We start from the raw sequence: 19,013 nt of genomic DNA on the forward strand, positions 1-19,013 counted from the left end.
AACTCGTCACTTCTTGCAACCTTTGGAAATTTTTGATATCGTCTACTTAGGAGAAAAAGCCCTATAAATCCTATAATATTCATGTGTCAATCAATCCTTTGGTGTTTATGTAATTGCAGTGATTGTGACGATCGTCGCGCTTACCCTGACATGGGAAACAGTATGGCGATGATTGAAACTTTCCAACAAAACTAGCGATGGCAAAGTACATCATCATTAAAGCAATCTTGTCTCCACAGTATACATTACCTAATATTCAATGTTTTCTAGAAGTATCAAAAGAAGCCACGTCTTTTCATCGGCTTATAAGTCTGGCAGGCTATTTTCCACCACTTACAATGCGTCACAGAAAAGTCCTACTGGGATCGTCTTCATGAATATGGGAGGCCCATCGACTGTCGAAGAGACCAGAGAATTCTTGCTCAGGTTATTCAGTGACAGAGATATCATTAATATTCCTTTCCAAAAATACCTTGCCAAATGGATTGTGAAAAGAAGAACTCCAGTTATTGAGCAAAGATACCTGGAAATCGGTGGCGGTTCTCCAATTCGCCAATGGTCTGAATACCAAGCTTCGAAAGTTTGCAGTATTTTGGACAAGACGTGCCCAGAAACTGCTCCTCATAAACCATACGTTGCCTTTAGATATGCCAAACCATACACCGAGGAAACTTTACCATTGATGCTCAAAGATGGTGTCAAGAGAGCCGTTGCATTTTCCCAATATCCACAATTTAGTTATTCCACCACCGGTTCAAGTGTGAATGAATTATGGAGACAAACCCTTAAATTTGATCCTCAAAGGAGCATCAACTGGTCGATTATTGATAGATGGCCAAAGAATGCAAAATTCGTTAAAGCAGTCTCGGATCATGTGTCGGAAAAATTACAAGAATTCCCAGAAGAAGATAGAGATAAGGTTACGATTTTGTTTTCTGCCCACTCATTGCCAATGGATGTTGTCAACACTGGTGATGCCTACCCAGCAGAAGTTGCTGCCACCGTGTATTCTGTTATGGAACAATTGAATTTCGGTAATGAATATAGATTAGTTTGGCAATCTAAAGTCGGACCAAAACCTTGGTTGGGTGCTCAAACGGTGGCCACTGTGCAAAAATTGGAAAAAGCCGATGGTTACAAGGGTCTTGTTATTGTTCCAATTGCTTTCACCTCCGACCACATTGAAACTTTGCATGAATTAGATATTGAGTTACTTGAAGAAGTGAAGAAACCAGAATTGATCAAAAGATCTGCCTCATTGAACGGGAACTCTCTTTTCATCGAAGCTTTGGCCGACATTGCTAAAGAACACTTTGACCTGGGCTTGCCTTACTCTAAACAATTGGAATTGGATTACAAATTGGCCCCTCCTTCAGAAGGAATTTTCAATCATGTTTCCGAACTCTTTGGAGACCACAGTACTAAAAAATAGGGAAATTTAGAATTTATTTTTTTCTCATTTACACTTATAATTAAACCTTATTTATATATATATATATATATATATATATATAACACATAGTTAATAGAAGAGATCTCTTAGTATTAAGGCATCTATCCATCTGTGTTATGTTAAGGCTTCGTTGACGCCTTCATGGATGCACTCCGGGTAGCACCGTTTTTTGGTAATTGGTTTTTTTGTTTTTTTTTTTCGCTGCAACAAAATTGACGAATAATGTGCTGCGAATAAAAAATCAAATAATAATAGTGAGGAGAATACCTTTATCCATCATATCAATAGGTAATAACCCTTGAATAACAACACAAAATGAGACAGTCTCTTCTTAGATTATCTGGTCACGGTGCCAAGTATGTTCGTCATGCTGAAGTTCCATACCCAAAGGTCCCAGCTTTTTACAGATACTCCGCCAAACTTTTGGGGGCTACCATGTGGTTTTGGATATTCTACAGAGCTAAGCAAGATTACAAAGTGTGGTTTGGTATGAAACTCCCATTCGAACATTGAATTCATTGATGTTTTTCTTTTTGTTGGGGGTGGTTTGTTGTTGCTGTTGGTGGTGAAGAGTTGGAAGGAAGAGATAACTTGTGAAGTTACCTTGGAATAATGGGTACAGAATAAAAAACTGAATTCCATTCTATAAAATATTACCATTTTAATTGTTCACCAATACTTTATTTTTTACCTCTGGGAGAACTTCATTTATAAAATTATTTTGCATTTTGGTGGACTGGCTATCTTGAGATTATTTGTCAAAAAAAGGGCATATATGTTCACTTTCAATACATTTATGGTAAAGACATTAATCTTTTATTAATATTATTATTTGTGATAATCACAATGTAAGACTACAATTACAAGATATAAATCGATTAAAAATACCCCACATTAAGCAAAGATCTGAATATTCGCAAATAATTTTGCTCTATATAGCGGAAAACAATGACAAGAAATGTAATATAATAATAATAATGATGATAATGAAAACAGAAAATAATATACCAATTAGAAGAAAAAAAAGGAAAGAGGTCACCATACAGACTGAGTGAATTAATAGCAGCAGCAATCAAGAGGTTTAACGACGACCGTAACCACCTCTGCCACCACCGTAACCACCTCTACCACCACCGTAACCGCCTCTACCACGGCCACCACGACCACCACGACCACGACCGCCGAATCCGCCTCTACCGCCGAATCCACCTCTACCACGACACATACTTCTCAAGCTGTCTGGAATTTCTTGCTTGGCTTCTTCCATGATGTGAACCAAGTCATTAGCCAATTTACCGTTACCTTCAGTGAAGAAAGAAATAGCAGTACCAGTTTCACCACCTCTACCAGTTCTACCAATTCTGTGAACGTAATCTTCAATGTTACCTGGCATGTCAAAGTTGATGACCCAGTCAATACCCTTAACATCTAAAATTAAAGTTAGTTTCAACTAATCCTCCTCGACATCATTAAAAAAGAATATCAAAATAAGAGAGAAAAAGCACACAGAGCCCAAATTCATACAACCGTCATCAACCAATATTATCAAAAAATCATCCTACGAATCAAAATGATGAAAATGTATCACCAAGAAAGGTAATGGAAAACCAACGTTTATTGATTGTTGAACATACAAAATATGCAAAATTGAATCAGCATATAATGATACTTTGTCCATTCCAAGAGAAAAAAGACATTGTAACCGATGTATGAGTAGTAGAGAAAAATTAAAGGATGCACAATTGTCAAGGCTCAAAGTAAAACCAAATATTAAACCAATCAGATTCAATAAAGGAATACCCGACCGCAGTGTTCAATTTAATCCTTCAAAAATTCAATTCATAATCAGGAAGAGGAGAGATAATTCAGGAAAAATGAAAGCCTGAATTGCGCAATAGATACCAATAAGACATGAAAAATAAGTTGGAGAACAAAAATATCCCAAAACTTCAATTCTTGAATGGTTATAAACGCTGCAAAGTATCTCCCTTTTCTGACTTCGACACTAAAATGCCAGTCAGCTTCTTCCTTATAATCGGTTAAAATTCTTTTTGGTGTTTCTCTTGGCGCTTTCGATCAGTTACTGACTTTTAGCGCTCAATAAAAAAAATCGTTAATTTTCCTCAACATAAGTGGAAAAATCCTTCATCGCCTCAATTCAAGTGAGTCTTGAAAAATGAGGAGTTTAGATGATGTTCGCAACACAGATTTATTAAGCCCCGTGTAAAAGGGGCATCCTAGATGGTTATGCTATTCGGTTTCTTGTGCTGATCTCAAAAAGAAATCAAATTCCCGCTTCAAATCTCTTGAAACAATAAAAATTTGCAAATAAAATAAAAGTACTTACCAATACCACGAGCAGCAACATCAGTGGCAACCATAATGTTATTTTGGCCAGATCTGAATTGGTCCAAAACCCAGTCTCTTTCAGATTGGGCCTTGTCACCGTGTAAGGCCAATGCAGCCCAACCTTCAGCTCTCAAATAACTGGTGATATCATCACAAGTTCTCTTAGTGGAGGCAAAGACCAACATCTTGGAATTGCTACCAGACTCATCAATCTTGGTCAACTCACTAATCAACTTGTCTCTCTTTTCATATTCACTCATGACAAAGACATTTTGAGTAATAGTGTGAGAAGCAGACAATTCCAAAGAACCAATGGTGACTTGAATGTAATCATGCAAGAAATCATGGGCCAAGGATTGAACGCTCTTAGGCCATGTGGCAGACCACATAAGGGTTTGTCTGTCTGGTCTAATTTGGGAAAGAATCTTTCTGATTTGAGGTTCGAAACCCATATCAAGCATTCTATCGGCTTCATCCAAAACCAAGTAGGTAACTCTTCTCAAATTGGTCTTACCAGCTTCCAACATATCAATGAGTCTACCCGGAGTGGCAATGACAATTTCAGAACCTCTAGCCAAATCTCTGACTTGAGGACCCTTTGGAGCACCACCATAAACACAAGTGTTTCTGATTCTAGAAGAGTGACCAAACTTAGAACATTCTTCTTTAATTTGAACAGCCAATTCTCTAGTTGGGGCCAAGACCAAAACAATTGGACCATCACCTCTTTCCAATAATGGTTGAGCGTTAATATGAACGATAGCTGGCAAAATGTAAGACAAAGTTTTACCAGAACCTGTAGCGGCAATACCAATCATATCTCTACCAGACAAAGCCATTGGCCAACCTTGACATTGAATAGCAGTTGGAGATGGGAAACCACAACGTTTAATTTCTTCCAAAGCGTAGTCTGGGAATCCAACTTCATCGAAAGTAGTGACTGGCTTTGGAATGTCTCTACCATGGATGGTCATTTGGTGTTCTTCACGGAACTTGTTGACTTCACTGTCTGATCTACTTTGGACTGATTCGTGTTCAACGTAAAAGTTCTTTTCAAACTTTGGCATTCTTTCGAGGTCCCATTCTTGTTCTCTCAAACCACTACCTAATTCACCCATTCTGTCACCACCAAATCCACCACCAAATCCACCACGACCACCGCCAAATCCACCGCGCCCACCGCGTCCACCACCAAATCCACCTCTACCACCACCGTTTCTGTCACCACCGTAGCCGCCTCTGCCACCACCGTATCCGCCACCGTTTCTGTCACCACCGAATCCACCGCCATTACGGTCGTTGTAACCACCTCTGTTGTATCCACCGTTGTTATAAGACATATCTAAACAAAAATTAAGTGAATTATTAAAAACAAAGGAGCAATTCTTGTTAATTGATTAATACCAATGTTTACAAGAATGAAAATTTTGAGAAGAATTGCAAATTTTTATATTATTAAAAAAAAAAAAACTTTTTCCTAAAAAAAAAAAAAAAAAAAAAAAAGAAATAATTTTCAGAGTCACCCTCCCGCGTCCTCATCTCCGTCTCTTTATCTTTTATGAATTTTTGTTTTGCAATTTCAAAATGGGAATATTTTTATAGTGTCACGCGTTTTTAACATAGAGTATCCGTATTGACAGCAGTAATCTTTTCTTTTTCGACCGGTCTAACTGAAATTTTATAAAGTATCATCAGCCTTCGCCATATGTTATTTTGACATTACTAAATAACTTCCCCGATGGACAACATCTCATAAGTATAGCTTCGTAACTTTATTGAATTGCCTTTACCTTGGAATTGCAAATACTAGTATCGCTAACTCCTTGTCGAAATACATTTCAATCTATATAGATAATTATTAATATTTAATATTGTTCATGATCTCGGGAATTGTTATGAATTTTCAATTCATCTTGATTCAAGAATTGTAACAACTCCTTTGGTAAATTACAACCTAGCCAATGTATACTCTTCTTATTGACCTTCTCACCGTTTCCAAAAGTCCTTGCTCTTTCCAACATGTCAACTATCGCTTGTAATGAGTATCCACCTTCATTCATCGCCCTGTCAGTGGCATTATATAAGTTTCGTCGTCTGCTGAACTGTTTGGAAACTGAGTGTTTAGCTCCTCCGCGCCATTTGGCATTATATTGATTTTCTAAAACCTTTATTGATGGATAGCCATCGAGTCCATGGAAATATTCTTCTAAAACCCCCGCGACAGTATCGAGCCTGGCAAAATTATAAAGAGGAACTGCTGCTTTCTTGAGGATTTTAGATTTCTTGCTCTGTAACTGTATAGAGCTTGTACCTTCGCAAATGAATTTTTCCGAGATTTGTTGTTGATGCTGTTCGAGATTTCCATCCAATTTTCGTTTTCTCAACTTTTCTGTTGGAAAACCACTATCCTCCAAATTTGACGAGGAAACACTATTTAAAACATTGGCTTCAACAATACCAGAAATAGAGATAGGCACCAGTGGAACAATCTTTTCAGACGAAAACCGAAACGCCTCAGAAGATTGGTCATTGGCGCTCAGTTGGGCGAAACTAGGATTTGAGGACAGTGGCGTAACTTCATTGAGATTCTTTTTGGGAGCGAGCGATGGCTCTAATGGATTGTCAAATTTGGAGTAGGGACGATGTAATATGAAATTTTTAGTGGAGTTTCCTTGCTCTGAGTTCAAAATGTTGCTAAGACTAGCGTGTGCGTGGTTTCGAGTTTGATTGGTAGCATCTACTACACTGTCATTGATGTTGTTATTGGTATTGAGATTACTTGAATTGCGGTTATCAATATTGGTATCCCCAGTGATATCTGGGTCCTTCACAAATGACATATCATCAATAATATTTGGAGGTTGTTTATCATTCCTATCACTTTTTATATTTGATTCGTTAAATAAATTCTCCAAATTTTGTAGATTATTATTCAAATCGTTGATATTTCCCAAAACCTGCTCATTAAGTTGATTCAAGTAATCATCATTAGCCGCTGACTGGTTGGGCTGCTGCTGTTGCACTCTGTGGTCACCTTTGAAAGGCACATTACCCAAACCCAGATCTGAGAAATCCAATTCTAATTGATTTTTGATAAATAAGAGTTCTTTTGTAAAGGCTGGGGAGTTTTCAAGATGAATATTCAATAGATTTACTAACCTGAAGACTATCCTGGATAGCTTGATGACCTGGTGATGAGAGTCATGGGATTCGAGCAACAATTCTTTCTTGAAGTTCAATAACTCACTTCTAGTGATTAAATCTGTCATTTGAGTGGGAAAATATGGAGCTGGTCAATCTATATATAATACTGGTATCATGTTAATAGCATAATCGTAAGTAAACCTGCAAGATTTGATGAAAGGGATTTGTGATTTGCCATTTTTCCTGTGGTGCATTTTTTAACGACGATGCGGTTGCAGGCCTGACAGCTATCAAATCAAAGAGTTATATAATACCATCTATTAGGCTAACAGGTAAATTACACTAATTGATATTATTATTATTAATGATAATACGAATAAGGTATTTTTCCAATCTCAATTCAGCATCTTACGAGGGGGGTTTTTTTTTTCTTCCTTAACGCTGAAAATACTTTTTTCACCTCTCCGTCTACATACTTTTACCCATCTCATCTCGTCTGAGCCTCGCACCTTGCAACGGTCGTACTCGAACAACAACCTCGTCCATTTGCAATGATATAACTTTCGTAGAAGAACACCAGAGTGCAGTTTCTCACATCTATCATTAGAAGTCACTAGTAGAATATACAGAGAAGAAGACCCGTTCACCCGTTAACCCCAAGCACAGTCTAGAATACTCAAAGTTGCCATCCTAGCCGGCCGCATTCCGTGTTGCTGACGGTTAGTCTCCTGCAGGTCGGTACCTGTTCGGTGCCCTGGCGTTTAAGCATGTCACCCGACCGCAGGCACACGCTGAAACTCTTATATGATGGGATAGTCATCCCCAATCCCCAACCCAACATATATGTCATTAGAAAAACCACAACCACTACAACCATACACAATATTCTCCCGATAACAAGTTTTTTTCCACAATAGTATCTCTTTTCAAGCACATATACACATATACTCCTTCGCTTTTTTTGTTTCTTGTTTTTTCTTTATCATTTGTTGTTTTTTGTGTTGATATTAAATAACGTTATACCATGTCACATTTCTCTTATGCCTCAACCCCTAATTATACCTCATCCCCTATATTAACCAATGTCTCCAACGACTATTACCATCAAAGCATTCCTAACGATAATATCTTGTACTCCAGTAACGTTTCTGCTACTTCCAACAATGCCGGTGGGTCTTACTTCTCTGCTAAAGTGTCTCCTAATTTGACCAACGCCGCAATCAATACCAATCAAGGTTTTCATATCCCTTCCAATAATAACATGGGCAGCCCTCTTTCCATCGCCAGTGCCACTTCTTCTATCGTTTCTTCAACCTCAAACTCTTCCTCTGGTAGCTATTCCTCTAGAAATCAATACTTTTGCTCTAAGGGGTTTGATTTTGAAGATGATTTTGAATTTGTTCCAGATTTGTTAATGAAACCCCAACCTCAACAGCAACAACAAAACCATCATCATGTTAGCTCTAATAGTGTGAGCAACTACGACTATGACTACTATTACTCACACTCCCCTGATTCTTCTTATGGATCTATTCCTTCCCAACAACAACAACAACAACATCATCAACAGTACAAATTCAACCCTTACAAGAGTGTTACTTTCTCTCCAAAAACATCACCAAACAAGTTGAATACTGAAAGCCCAAAAACAACTCATTCTTCCTTGAATGGCAACATTGCTGGTACGCCAAGAGTCAAGAAGGTTATTGAAATTGTGAACCCAAACACTGGGATGAGAGTTGATGGCATCATTACCAAATAATCATATCAATAGATGAAATGATGATGTGGATAGATTGAGTTTTTGACTAAATCCGGTTTTTATGATAAGAATGTTGATTATTTGCTTTCTGTGTATAATAGTACCCTTAAATTTTCTTGGTTGTTTTATTTTGTTGTTTAAGTTATGCTGATATTTTGGATGCCCTTCTCATGTTATTGATTCTTGGTCTTATTATCGACACTGGCGATGCTTTAGTTCTTTTTTTTGGTTAGTTTGTTTTGCTGGTTGGTATTATATTAATTTTAATTTTTGTCATTATCAGTAAATGCTTCAGTTGCTGTGAATTTTAGGATGATTTTCATCCAAACATATTGGTTTTATTAGTACAGGGTACTACCTCCTCTTTTTTTTTTTTTGTCTTAATTGGTCTGGTTTTTGTGGTGGATTTTTTTTTTATTTTGGTATGAGACTTTTTATTGGTTTTGTGATTCGATCTGATCTTGTATTTTTGCTTACGGTTTTTCTTTTTCAACTTTCACACAATCATCAGCTGCTTATACAACAAATCTCGGGCAAGTATAACAGGAACACGAGGTTAAATATTTAATTCATTATTGTTTTATCATCATTAACTTTTATTTTCCATCCTTTTTTTTTTCTAACTTTTGTTTTTATTTACTGAAATTTTAATCAACTAATCCATTATAATTTATTCTTTGCGAGAAATTAAAATATAGACGAACAAATGGATTCAAACCAAATAAGTACCTTTTGTCATTTTCGATTGTTTGTTGTTCCTGTTTGTATTTATATTATAATTATTTTCATCAGCACAATCGAGCTGGTGCATAGCAAGCCTAGGATGTATAGACGCTACCTGAGTGATCTCATTGGCGGTGTGAATAACACTTATCACGGCACTCATCGCCGCTCCCTCTTATCGCTGCTTTTTTTTTTTTTTTTTTCTATCTGATCGACACGTGATGTAGTGCACCAGCCCACGTGCTTGGAAGCATCACGATCCCGTAACTGAGGGGCGCTCAGAAACGTGTTGTATAATTGCCACTGAATTGTTCATAATAGCTTCAAACAGTGTGGTGGAACGTCTGAGTTCCATAAGAATCGCCATCTTGTTGTCAGGATCCTGTAGGTTATTGTCGATGATCGATCAACAATAAGGTAATACATGATCGTAATTTGTTGCTTTTTTGCACTACCATTCCATCCCCAGTGTGATTGTAAATTATACAAAATCAAAAAAAAATGCAAAACATAATAAATATGTGTATCAGTAACCATTCATGATAATGTGATTCTGTAAATTAATAAATCTGTTTATTCAACGTGCACACAAAGTATGGTTACTTTTTTTTTTTAGTATTGCAGCAGTTTTGTTGGCTCTGTGCACGCTGGTTGGCCTTTTTTTTTGTGTGAGCAGGGCAACAACAACACAACAAGCACAGTTTCTGTTGAATTCACCTCGGAGATAACACGACTAGTAATTGAAACAGGAAAATGAAGAGTGTTGAGTCGCTGTTGATTATTAATTATTCCTGAGTTATCACTTACCGTCTGATTACAACTCCTGCGCTGTTTTTACCGAATCTCAACAAAAAGAATTATGGTGAATACGTAATCCTTGATCATAAAATCCAACCTAGGTATGTATACCTAGAAACACTACCGAGAGAAATACTGTAGACTGTGAAAAGAAGAAGGCGGATGAAGACGAACTTTTAAAGACAAATCTTTTCCGTAAGATTTTGCATAATAAAAACTGTACAGGTGACAATGTCAAACCTGTAAAAAGAGCTTATTATCAGATCAGAACAAACATTGATTCATATATTATATGGTTTATAGGAAACTTTCTGGTCATTTTTATAATATTAGTACGTATGATTGTATCAGTATATACTTTTAATTGCATTTTCTTTCGTTATCGTAAGCGATGTAATAGGTTTCCAAAGTATTGCTTTTGGAAATATACTTGATTAGTTCACTTGCAGCATCTCTATATATACTATCACAAAATCTTAAACATCAGAAGATCAGAATGTTGGTAATTACAGCATCTACTAATCCTTTTTTTTTTTTCATCTTTTAATTTGCGATAAATGTTAAAACAGAGAGGTTCTCTACGAAAAATAGTATCTTATCACTCTTTCTTTCATGTTGAACTTTTTCTTTGCCCACATTATCGGTTTGGATTGATAACAATATCCAAAAATTCTTCTATTATGAAACGGCTTATTTTTGAGATAACTTATTGTTTACAAGATAGATAATTAGGAAAAGAAGTCTATAGTTTGTGACACTGACATAATTAACGGCAAAGTTCTAAAGAATAGAAAAATTGTAGAAAATAATAAGCAATATCAAAAGGCAAGATATTAGTAATCGAAGAAAAAAAAAAAAAAAGCCCCTTACAGAATAAAAAAATCTTTTCATTAACCGAATCACAAATTTTGAAGAAGAAATAATCTCTTTGCTTGAATAGCTTGACGCGTTTTCTTATTAGTGACACGTCTTTTTATCATTTACGTGTTCACAAAATAATTTTTGTACTGGTGGCAAATAAAAAATTACAAGACATATTCATGATTTGGGCGTGTGCTTTATTTAGGATGGTAATAATTTGGTTCTGTTTAATAACTATAAGCTGAATTAGAGGTGGAATTACAATACCATTAAATTGTAGTCCCTTCCTTCCAAGATCAGCGTAAACCGCCTTAATGTCTGGCCTCGGTACTGTCTATCTACATTGCGTAAACATCATAATACATAATAGTGAAGATCTAATGATACGTCTTAGACCAATCATCTCCACCCACAGGCATCGATCGTCAATGAGCCTGTGGTTTATAATAGTGCAACGCACCGCACTAGTGGTAGGTGTCAACTTATTGGTCGTTGGTTCATGGATCGTGCATATGGCTGAAAAGAGCTGGTTTTCAAAATAATGGAGAGTGGGGAGTATACTAGGAATTGATGGGAGTTATTATAGTTATGATAATGAAGAATGGCAACAAGTAAACTTTGAAGGAAGGGAATTACTTAAAGATTACGTGTATCTCCAACGAACATTAAAATCAGTAACGATGAAGTGTCTTCCTTCCAGTTTATGCCAAGTAAGATACCAAAAGTCCGACGCCTACGTCACTTTGTCAAAAGCGAATCAGGAAGGAGAGATGTTTGAACAGCACAATAGAAGGCCTCAGCACGGTTAATCATCAGATCAATAATTGATAATGTTTTTACAATACCAATATAATAGACACTACTGTGATAATAATTTCTTACAACTAGCATGGTTTCTGTTGGCCACTGCAACACCACGCTTTTTGCAACCACCAATGGGAGCAAAATCAAGATTATGGCCTGTCATAAATAAAAATAAGAAGAACTGTTGGGGTTTTTTGTCGTCCAATTGCAAAGATCTCAGTCCATAGAGGCAAATTGCAACTTCCATTTGCTTTTTTTTGAACGTTTTCTATTTTCCTATTTTTTTTTTTCCCTTCCTTCCCTTCCCTCTCATCCCCAACGCCCAACAAAAAAGCCCAATGAGTTTTTTTCCCTCGTAATGCTGCACAAATTATCAACAATCAGCCATCACAGTAAAAAAAGGCACGATAATTCCATCCTTTTGGACTTTTGTCTTTTTTTCCCCAACCAACTGTCTTGTTGTCTCTTATTTATCCAATTGGTATATCTATTCCAGCACATAAATTCTCATTGCCATAGGTTATTTTGTCAACCATATAAACTCTCTCTCTCTCCACGACAAAGTATCACTGTTATCAATAGAATTGCTTTTATCCTACCAATTCCCAGAAAAAAGAAAGTCATCAAGTTCTTTCAAACAGTTGCTACCATTTAATAATACCAATAATAGAAGCCAATAATTACCCAGTTAATTATCAATAATAATAACAACAACAACAATAATAATATCCCAAAATGTCAAGCCCTTCTATCAGACCTTTTGACCTTACCCACGGGTCAATCGAAACTAGTTTCTTGATCCCAACCACTGCTTACTTCAGTGCCACCCAATTGAAAGAACAATTCATAAAATCTTTACCACAAGCCACAGAAAACTTTGCCGATGAAAATGAACCTTCCACCTCGGCAGAACTACTCGGTAAATTCTTGGGATTTGCTGCTGATTTGGTCGATCCAAACGTAACTGGTTTGTTCGACGATGTTTTGAAGTTGGCCGTTAACGAATTCGAAACCAACTACTTGAACAATAGCTCTAAAGATATCCATTCCTTGGCCACAGACTTGCTTGCCGATCCTGAAAACTCCACCACCACTTTGCCAAAAGTGAAAAATTTGGTGAAAAACTATATCAAGGCCAAATACATTTTGAACTCGCCATTCAGAAAATCCGTTTCTGCATTATACCAAAATGACAAAGTTAAGATGGTTGCTATCTTTGGTGGTCAAGGTAGAAACGACTATTTCGAAGAATTAAAAGAAATCTACGACATATACCACCCATTGATTGCCGATTTGGTCAAGACCATCAGTGAAAAATTAAACAACTTGTTGTCAATAACCCCTAACTCCAAGAACAGCTTTTCCGAAGGATTTGACTTGCTTGGCTGGTTAAACAACCCTGATAGCATTCCTGATGAAGATTATTTGTTGAGTGCCAACGTTTCCTGTCCATTGATTTGTGTCATTCAAATCCTTCATTTTGCCATCACCGCCAAAATCTTGGGTTTAACTCCTGGTGAATTGAAAGACCACTTCAAGGGTTCTACTGGTCACTCTCAAGGTGTGGTCACTGCCATTGCCATATCCGCCTCTACCTCTTGGACCTCTTTTATCGAAAACTCTTTGAAGGCTATCAGCGCTTTGTTCTTTATCGGTTTGAGATGTTCTGAAGTTTATCCAAACTACTCATTGCCTCCTTCAATCTTCCAAGATTCTATTGAAAACAATGAAGGTAAACCATCCCCAATGTTGTCTATTAGAGACTTGTCCAGAAAGCAAGTTGAAGAATTTATCGCTGCCACCAACTCCCACTTGCCAGCCGACAAGCATGTGGTTGTTTCTTTGGTCAACGGTGCCAGAAACTTGGTAGTTTCCGGTCCTCCACAATCCCTTTATGGTTTGAACTTGGCATTAAGAAAGGCTAAGGCCCCAAGCGGTTTGGAACAATCCAGAATCCCACATTCCGAAAGAAAGTTGCAATTTTCCAACCGTTTCTTGTCCATCACCACCCCATTCCACTCTCACCTTTTGGACAATGCTAATAAATTGATCTTGGAAGATATGAAAAAGAATAACATTGACTTTTTGAGCTCGGACTTGAAGATTCCAGTCATTGATACCTACACTGGTGATGACTTGAGAGAAATTCAAGGTTCTGTTATGGAAAGAGCCATTTATTTGATCACCAACTTGCCTGTTCATTGGGAAGCTGCATGTGATAAGATTAAGGCCACCCACATCCTCGACTTTGGCCCAGGTGGTGCCTCAGGTATCGGTGCTTTGACCCACTACAACAAGGAAGGTACTGGTGTCAGAATCATTGTTGCTGGTACTTTGGATATTAACCCAGAAGATGAGTTTGGTTACAAGCAAGAAATGTTCGACAATGATTTGAACAAGGTTAAATTTGCCTCCAACTGGTTGAGTGAATTCCAACCAAGCTTGGTCAAGAACTCCAAGACCGGAGAACTCTACCTTAACACTAAATTCTCCAAGTTGTTGGGAAGAGCTCCATTGATGGTTCCAGGTATGACTCCATCTACCGTCGATACTGGGTTCGTTAGTGCCACTTTGAATGCTGGTTACCACATTGAAATTGCCGGCGGTGGTTACTTCAGACCAGCCGCTTTTGAAAAAGCTTTGAGAACCGTGGCTGAAAATGTCAAGCCAGGTACTGGTATCGGTATTAACTTGATTTATGTCAACCCAAGAATGTTGCAATGGGGTATTCCATTGATCAAGAAGTTGAGAGATCAAAACTTCCCAATCCAATCTTTGACCATTGGTGCTGGTGTTCCATCTTTGGAAGTTGCTACTGAATATATCGAAACTCTTGGTTTGACTTATTTGGGTTTGAAACCAGGTTCCATTGACGCCATTAACCAAGTTATTGCCATTGCTAAGGCTCACCCAACTTTCCCAATTGTTCTTCAATGGACTGGTGGTAGAGGTGGTGGTCACCACTCTTTTGAAGATTTCCATCAACCAATGTTGTCGACCTACTCCAGCATTAGACGTTGCTCTAATATTGTTTTGGTTGCTGGTTCTGGTTTCGGTTCTTCTGAAGACACTTACCCATACTTGACTGGTGCTTGGTCCAAGAAGTTCAACTACCCAGCCATGCCATTTGATGGTTTCTTGTTTGGTTCTAGAGTTATGATTGCTAAGGAAACTATGTTAAGTGTTGAAGGTAAGGAATTGATTGCCTCTGCCCCAGGTGTCCCAGATGAAAAATGGGAAGGTACTTACAAGAAGGCTACTGGTGGTATTATCACCGTCAGATCCGAAATGGGTGAACCAATCCATAAGATTGCCACTAGAGGTGTTCAATTGTGGGCTGAAATTGACAAGGATTACTTCACCATCAAACCAAAGGAAATGGTTAAGAAATTGGCCGCCAACAAGGACAAGATTATTGAAAAATTGAACAAGGATTTCCAAAGACCTTGGTTCGGTAAGAACTCCAAGGGTCCATGTGATGTTAAGGAAATGACCTACTCCGAAGTTTCTGCTAGATTGCTTGAATTCTTCTACTATGAACCAACCAAGGAATGGATTGACCCATCTTTGCGTACCTTCATGTTCAACTGGTTATCAAGAATCGAAGAAAGATTTATTACCAAGGAAGGTGAATCTATTTTGTCTGTTAGTGAATTGTCAGCATCTCCTAAAAAAGTTCTTGCTAAGGTTGACGCTGCCTTCCCAGACTCTCTCAAGCAATTGGTTAATGCTTATGATGTTATTCAATTCATGAAATTGTGTGCCAACCCAGCTCAAAAGCCAGTTCCATTCATTCCAGCTCTCGATGAAAGATTCGAAACTTACTTCAAGAAGGATTCCTTGTTCCAATGTCAAAACTTGAACTTCGTTCCAGACAGAGATATCCAAAGAACTTGTATTTTGCACGGTCCAGTCGCTGCTCAATACACCAACAAGGTTAATGAACCAATCAAGGACTTGATGGACAGTATCAACAATGGTTTGATTGAAAAATTGTTGGCTGACTCTTACAATGGTGACAAGTCTACCGTTCCATCTGAAGAATACTTTGGCGGTCTTGAAGCTTCTGAAGTTGTTCAATCATCTGATGTCAGCTCCGACTTGAAGGTTGAAGTCAGCACCGACAAAGTGGTTTACAAATTTGGTGAATCTGTTGCTAACGTTGACAATAACAAATGGATCAAATTATTGGCTGGTAGTACTAAGAACTGGAGATATGCTTTCTTGACTTCCAAGTTCTTTGTTGCCGGTGTTGATTACGTTGACAACCAATTCCAATCACTCATTGAACCATTCGCTAACGCTATTGTGGAAATTGAACATCCAAATGTTCCTTCCAAGACCGTCTTGAGATTGCTTGATGGTAAGACCTCCAAGCCACAAAAATTGATTGAAGTCAAGTTGTTGGCTGATGGCAAGACCATTGAATTGTTGTTGTTCACTGCTAGATGTCACGACGATGAATTGTTGCCATTGCAATTGCTTTACACTTACAACACTGAAGACGGTTTTGCTCCAATTTTGGAAAAGATGGATGACCGTAATGAAAGAATCAAGGAATTCTACTGGAAGTTGTGGTTCGGTAAAGAAGACAAGTACGATGATACTTTTGATTTGAGAAGCCAAATCTATGGTGCCAACTTCACCATCACTGCCAAGGATGTCAAGAAGTTTGCCCACATTATCAAGAACAAGAACGACTATTGTAACACCCACGCTCCAATGGATTTCGCCATCGTTATTGGTTGGGAAAGAATCATGAAATCCGTTTTCCACAAAAAGATTGACGGTGATTTGTTGAAATTGGTCCACTTGTCTAACTCTTTCAGTGTTAGATCTAACGCTGAACCATTGAAGATTGGTGATGTTGTTGGTGTTAAGTCTGAAGTTTTGACCATCATTAACACTCCAACTGGTAAACAAGTCAAGGTCTTGGGTACCATTTTCAGAGTTGACGCTGATGGTAAAGAACAAGCTCCAGTGTTGGATGTCGAATCTCAATTCTTCTACAGAGGTCAATACGATGACTTTGAAAACACATTTGACAAGATCATTGAAAAACCAGTCAAGGTCAAGTTTGCTTCTTTGAAGGATGTTGCTGTGTTGAAATCTAAGGACTGGGCTCATTTCGAAGATGAAAGTCTTGACATCTTGGGTGAAACTTTGACTTTTGAATTGGAAACTGACGTGACTTTCAAGGACCAAAAGGTCTTCTCCTCTGTCAAGTCCACTGGTAAGATTTTGTTAGAATTGCCAACCAAGGAAATTAAGCAAGTTGGTACTGTTGATTACGAAGCCGCTGAATCTTACGGTAACCCAGTTCTTGACTACTTGAAGAGAAATGGTACTAGTATCGAAGAAACCAAGTTGTTTGAATCTCCTATCTCCATGGCTGCTGCTGAATCCATTAACAGCGTCTACTTGCCAGGTTCCAACGATCCTTATGCTGTTGTTTCTGGTGATTACAACCCAATCCACATTTCTCCAATCTTTGCCAAGTACGCTCAATTGCCAGGTACTATTACCCACGGTATGTACACTTCTGCTTCGGTCCGTGCTTTACTTGAATTGTGGGGTGCTGACAATGTTGCCGAAAGAGTCAAGGCTTACAAGGCTAACTTCACCGCCATGGTGTTGCCAGGTACTGAATTAACCACCGAACTTGAACACATTGGTATGATTAACGGTAGAAAGATTGTTAAGATCTCCACCAAAAACGCTGAAACTGGTGAATTGGTGTTGGACGCTCAAGCTGAAGTTGCCCAACCAGTTTCTACCTATCTTTTCACTGGTCAAGGTTCCCAAGAACAAAATATGGGTATGGACTTGTACAAGACTTCTGATGTTGCCAAGGAAGTTTGGGATAGAGCAGACTACCACTTGATGGAACAATATGGTTTCTCCATTTTGGACATTGTTAGAAACAATCCAAAAGAATTCACCGTCCACTTTGGTGGTGTCAAGGGTAGAGCTATCAGAAGCAACTACACCAGCATGATTTTCGAAACTATTGATGCCGCTGGTAACTTAAAATCCGAAAAGATTTTCAAGGATATTACCGAAAAGACCAAATCTTACACATTCAAATCTCCAAATGGTTTGCTTTCTGCTACCCAATTTACCCAACCTGCTTTGACCTTGATGGAAAAGGCTGCTTTCGAAGACTTGAAGTCCAAGGGTTTGGTCACTGACAACTGTGTTTTCGCTGGTCACTCTCTTGGTGAATATTCTGCTTTGACTTCTTTGGGTGATGTTATGCCAATTGAATCTTTGGTCGAAGTTGTGTTCTACAGAGGTATGACCATGCAAGTCGCCGTCGAAAGAGATGAACAAGGTAGATCTAACTATGGTATGATTGCTTGTAACCCATCCAGAGTTTCCAAGACTTTTGACGATGCTGCTTTGAGATTTGTTGTCGATGCCGTTGCCAAGAAGACTGGTTGGTTATTGGAAATTGTCAACTACAATGTTGAAAACCAACAATATGTCGCTGCTGGTGATTTGAGAGCTTTGGATAGTTTGACCAACGTCTTGAACGTTTTCAAATTGAAGAAGATTGATATTGTCAAGCTCCAAGAACAATTGTCTGTCGAGAAGATCACTGAATATTTGGATGATATTACCGAAGAAGTTTCCAAACAATCTTTGGCCAAGCCTCAACCAATTGACTTGCAAAGAGGTTTTGCTTGTATCCCATTGAAGGGTATTTCCGTTCCATTCCACAGTTCCTATTTGAAGGGTGGTGTCCAACCATTCAAGAAGTTCTTGCTTAAGAAGATCCCACAAAAGGCTCTTAACGTTGATAACTTGGTCAACAAGTATATTCCAAACTTGACTGCCAAGCCATTCGAAGTTACTAAGGAATATTTCGAAGATGTTTACCAATTGACTGGTTCTGAAACAATTAAGCGTGTCATTGATAACTGGGAAAGTTACCAAAATTAGGGAAAAAAAGTCACCATTACCAAAATAGATATTTTGAAGCCGGTTTTGTTATACAAGGTAAGGAGAGAGACCGGGTGTGATTTAATGCCGGTGTAACCAAAATATATTATGATGTTTGTTGATAAATAATTTCTTTTGTCATGTTTTTTTTTTTTTTTTCACTTGTCATGTCTT

The 19,013-nt window shown here is 38.0% G+C and overlaps 6 protein-coding genes across 6 annotated transcripts; 4 read left to right on the plus strand and 2 right to left on the minus strand. All coding sequences in view use genetic code 12, as the record gives it.

The window, feature by feature from the left end:
* Positions 1-259: 259 nt before the first annotated feature.
* Positions 260-1,432, plus strand: HEM15 (ferrochelatase HEM15; the record flags this gene model as incomplete). The annotated part of the gene is made up of 1 exon (XM_064999841.1): positions 260-1,432. The coding sequence occupies one exon, from the start codon at positions 260-262 to the stop codon at positions 1,430-1,432; it is 1,173 nt and encodes a 390-aa protein (XP_064855913.1).
* Positions 1,433-1,768: 336 nt separating this feature from the next.
* Positions 1,769-1,966, plus strand: DASC09_062580 (uncharacterized protein; the record flags this gene model as incomplete). The annotated part of the gene is made up of 1 exon (XM_064999842.1): positions 1,769-1,966. The coding sequence occupies one exon, from the start codon at positions 1,769-1,771 to the stop codon at positions 1,964-1,966; it is 198 nt and encodes a 65-aa protein (XP_064855914.1).
* Positions 1,967-2,534: 568 nt separating this feature from the next.
* On the minus strand, positions 2,535-5,142 carry DBP2 (DEAD-box ATP-dependent RNA helicase DBP2; the record flags this gene model as incomplete). Its single annotated transcript, XM_064999843.1, has 2 exons — positions 2,535-2,881; positions 3,801-5,142. 2 exons carry the CDS (start codon positions 5,140-5,142, stop codon positions 2,535-2,537), a joined length of 1,689 nt encoding a protein of 562 aa, XP_064855915.1.
* Positions 5,143-5,667: 525 nt separating this feature from the next.
* DASC09_062600 (transcription activator GCR1-like domain-containing protein) lies at positions 5,668-7,071 on the minus strand (the record flags this gene model as incomplete). The annotated part of the gene is made up of 1 exon (XM_064999844.1): positions 5,668-7,071. One exon carries the CDS (start codon positions 7,069-7,071, stop codon positions 5,668-5,670), a length of 1,404 nt encoding a protein of 467 aa, XP_064855916.1.
* Positions 7,072-7,970: 899 nt separating this feature from the next.
* Positions 7,971-8,708, plus strand: DASC09_062610 (uncharacterized protein; the record flags this gene model as incomplete). The annotated part of the gene is made up of 1 exon (XM_064999845.1): positions 7,971-8,708. One exon carries the CDS (start codon positions 7,971-7,973, stop codon positions 8,706-8,708), a length of 738 nt encoding a protein of 245 aa, XP_064855917.1.
* Positions 8,709-12,629: 3,921 nt separating this feature from the next.
* Positions 12,630-18,839, plus strand: FAS1 (tetrafunctional fatty acid synthase subunit FAS1; the record flags this gene model as incomplete). The annotated part of the gene is made up of 1 exon (XM_064999846.1): positions 12,630-18,839. The coding sequence occupies one exon, from the start codon at positions 12,630-12,632 to the stop codon at positions 18,837-18,839; it is 6,210 nt and encodes a 2,069-aa protein (XP_064855918.1).
* Between the last annotated feature and the right edge of the window lie 174 nt (positions 18,840-19,013).

The sequence above is a fragment of the Saccharomycopsis crataegensis genome (assembly GCF_037102585.1).
Source record: "Saccharomycopsis crataegensis DNA, jcf7180000000098, whole genome shotgun sequence".
Lineage (NCBI taxonomy): Eukaryota > Fungi > Ascomycota > Saccharomycetes > Ascoideales > Saccharomycopsidaceae > Saccharomycopsis > Saccharomycopsis crataegensis.